Source organism: Salvelinus sp. IW2-2015, unplaced genomic scaffold (genome assembly GCF_002910315.2).
Source record: "Salvelinus sp. IW2-2015 unplaced genomic scaffold, ASM291031v2 Un_scaffold1051, whole genome shotgun sequence".
NCBI classification, from domain to species: Eukaryota; Metazoa; Chordata; class Actinopteri; order Salmoniformes; family Salmonidae; genus Salvelinus; species Salvelinus sp. IW2-2015.
In genome coordinates, this window is record NW_019942705.1 from 116893 (window position 1) to 120784 (window position 3892).

The following is a 3892-nucleotide window of genomic DNA, read 5'->3' on the forward strand; positions in this document are numbered from 1 at the left end:
TACACCAACCCTGGTCCTCCAGTCCCCCAACAGTACACAACCCTGGTCCTCCAGTTACCCCAACAGACACCCAACCCTGGTCTCAGTACCTCGGACAGTTTACCGCCGATTCCCCAACAGAATAAACACAACCCTGGTCCTGTCCAAGTACGCCCAACAGTTACAACCAACCTGCGTCCTTCCAGTACCCCAACAGTACACCAACCTGGTCCTCCAAGCTACCCCAACATACACACGTCCATTACAAACATACAACCACTGGTCCGTCCAGTACCCCAAACAGACACCAACCCTGGTCCTCCAGCTACCCCCAACAGTTACTCAACCTGGTCCTCCATACCCCCAACAGTACAACCAACCGCTAGTCCTCCAGTACCCCCCAACAGCTCACCAAACCCTGCCTCCCAGTACCCCCAAACAGTACACCAACCCTTGGTCTCAGGTACCCCCAACAGATACATCAACCCTTGCGTCTCCGTACCACCAATCAGTACACCAACCCATCGTCTCCAGTACCCCCAACAGTACATCAACCCTGGTCCTTCCATACCCCAACAGTACACCAACTGGTTGAGGGATCATCTGAAAGGGACTGACATGTCTAACTGACTTCACAGGTCATTTGATTAGTCATGTACAACAGATGCATTCATGGAACAAAACAGTTTCTGTGGTTTGTATGGAAAAAAACATTGAGCCCACAACATGCACCTYASWGAGAATATTCTGTAACTGTGTCATGGTGGACGTGCCTGAAACGTCAATGTTTCCATTGAGCTCCAAATAAGAAGTAGAATTCGATAGGACTAACCCTAAGAAAATCCTCTGGACTGCTTAACTAGAGAGACAGCGAGAGAGAGTACATCTAAGGATCGGAGAGCCATCACTTCCGGAAGATCTCMTTGCCGAGGATGGCGTTGAACATCATGCACTGTTTCTCATAGGGGGTGCCTGAAGATGTTCTGCATGTCACACCTTATGTCTAAAACATGGGAAAAAGTGGAGACAAAATCTCAAAATTCAATGTTTTATCACATTTGACGAGTTACTAACTTGTCCGTCCACATTCTCGATCTGCTGTAGTCCCTACACCTGGACTCTCGCACTCGGATCACACTGGCACAGGAGGTCCATGCATCAGATGGCCTCAGGGATACATTCCTGTTGGACTGGAAAACAAAAACATTTGGTCAGTGGTGGGTCTTTTTCAAAGCTGTATCACTATCTTATCTGGACAGAAAATGCATTGTTTACCACAACACAAACACACCTTGGACACTTATACAAGTGGTCCCTCAACACCCAATCCTAAATCATGAGAACCATACACAAACATACATTTCAGCCACACCCATTGCTGACAGGTGTAGAAAATCGAGCACAAAGCCATGCAATCTCCATAGACAAACATTAACAGTAGAATGGCCTTACTGAAGAGCTCAGTGACTTTCAACGTGGCACCATCACAGGATACCACCTTTCCAACAAGTCAGTTCATCAAATTTCTGCCCTGCTGTTATTTTGAAGTGAAAACATCTAGGAGCAACAATGGCTCAGCCACAAAGTGGTAGGCCACACAAGCTCACAGAACGGGACTGCCAAATGCTGAAGCATGTAGCCCATAAAAATAGTCTGTCCTCGGTTGCAACACTCACTACCGAGTTCCAAACTGCCTCTGGAAGCAACGATAGCACAACAACTGTTCGTCGGGAGCTTCATGAAATGGGTTTCCATGGCCGAGCAGCCGCGCACACAAGCCTAAGATCTCCATGCGCAATGCCAAGCGTCGGCTGGAGTGGTGTAAAGCTTCTCACCATTGGACTCTGGAACAGTGAAAACGCGTTATCTGGAGTGATGAATCACGCTTCAGCATCTTGGAGTCCGATGGACGAATCTGGGTTTGGTGGATGCCACGAGAATGCTACCTGCCCGAATGCATAGTGCCAACTGTAAAGTTTGGGGGAGGAGGAATAATGGTTTGGGCTAGGCCCCTTAGTTCCAGTGAAGGGAAATCTTAACGCCACAGCATACAATTACATTCTAGACGATTCTGTGCTTCCAACTCTGTGGCAACAGTTTTGGGAAGGCCCTTTCCTGTTTCAGCATGACAATGCCCCGTGCACAAAGCGAGGTTCATATAGAAATGGTTTGTCGAGATCGGTGTGGAAGAACTTGACTGACCTGAAATTTAACGGACCTCAAAATGATACATTATTTTTAAAGGATTAATGATCTTAGATTTCAGCATTTGTGGCATCCATTTCAGGAAAATCCTTATTTACCTTAAATGTCTCATTGCTCTTACCATCATTGGTGTTACTACTCCTAGTGGTTGCACAAAGTTAAAATAATGGTAAAAAAAATATTTAAAGTCATAAAGCTACCACATTAGTTGATTTAGAATGGGAAGATCTCGTCTAAAAAAGTGATGTTTTCCCAAAACGACATGCCCAAATGCCAACATAAAACAAGTCAGCAGCTAGCCATCAACACAATTTCAGTTGATGCAATAATTTTCTCAGTCAAACACATTACCCAAAATGCACTGTGTGTCTTTTGTTTACCAGGTCATGTAATCTTTGGTGTAAAAGTCAACTCTAACAGAGAGCACCTTATCTATCAAGTCAATCAATCAATCAAGTTTATTTTATATAGCCCTTATATCAGCTGATATATCAAAGTGCTGTACAGAAACCCAGCCTAAAACCCCAAACAGCAAGCAATGCAGGTGTAGAAGCCTTACTCTGCAATACTCCAACACAAGTGACAGCATCTTCGTATAGGCAGAACAGTATGTATATCTAAATAGAGCTATTTTTGTATAATTTTGGCTTCGCACACCTTCTAATGAAATGTCACAGCTAAAGGCCTGTAAGGATATTGATAATCTCTTGTAGCGACACTCTCCCCGTTTGGGAACTTGATCTTCCCCACAAGATTTCACACACTGAATGTCAGACAGGGCAGCCGAAAACACTTTTGAAATGCATTTGGGTAATTATAATATCAGAACACATGGCTATACACAGGGCTCTATGCTGACCTTTCATACAAGGAGTACGTGTGCACCTATGTTGAAAAATGTAGCCACACACAAAGAAATTAAGTCGCACTGTAGAGCCCTGAAACATTAAAACACGTGAATAGTATGACCCTTTGTGAGAGCGTCATTTCCTCAGCACACTGCAGTATGTCTTGCAGCCCGAATAACTTGTTACTTCTTGGTACAGATCCCAGAGGAAGGCAGCTATTTCTACTGTGGCACCAGTGGGGATATCCTGAAAGTCAATCTCAAGACCAAGCTTCTTAATGGGCCGTGGCCCAGTGAAACAGAAGTTCAGCAAGGTTGCTTCAAAAAAGTTACAGGGAAAGAGGAGTTAAATATATGGCTTAGTTAGACTGCAGTACAGAACTCAGCATGCATTTCTGCTTGTTGTCTACATGGGGTGAACACAATCTGTTGATGGGAAAGATCCGTGCTTCACTCCTGAGACTAGCAGGCTGATGATGACTGTGCACAACGCCCACAGCATGGGTGTGAGTGACAGCCATCGCCACCACCAGAGGCTGCAAGAGGATTGCCAGCGGGAGGGGAGGGACAGGTAAAGATCAAGAAGATAAAGCACCATGGAGATAAAGATAAACAACAATGATGGAGATAAAGCACCATAGAGATAAAGATAAACAACAATGATGGAATAAAGACCATGAGCATTACAAAGTACAAATAGGGTCGCCGTTGATAATGGCAGACCCTGGCCGTGACACCACTTCCGAGGGTGTCTCAAGGAGAGTTGGGATATGCAAAAATACACCTTTCCAATTCACACATGCATATTAATACACGCTTTTACATGCATTGAAATAGGACAAATATAAGCACCACCAAATG

The 3892-nt window shown here is 44.7% G+C and overlaps 1 protein-coding gene across 1 annotated transcript in view; it reads right to left on the reverse strand.

The window, feature by feature from the left end:
* Positions 1 to 883: 883 nt before the first annotated feature.
* LOC112069567 (acyl-coenzyme A thioesterase 6-like) overlaps positions 884 to 3892 on the reverse strand; it is a 25053-nt gene continuing 22044 nt past the window's right edge. The window contains exon 4 of the mRNA XM_024136899.1: positions 884 to 962. Coding sequence (XP_023992667.1) covers positions 884 to 962 — 79 coding nt within the window. The remainder of the gene's footprint in view (positions 963 to 3892) is intronic.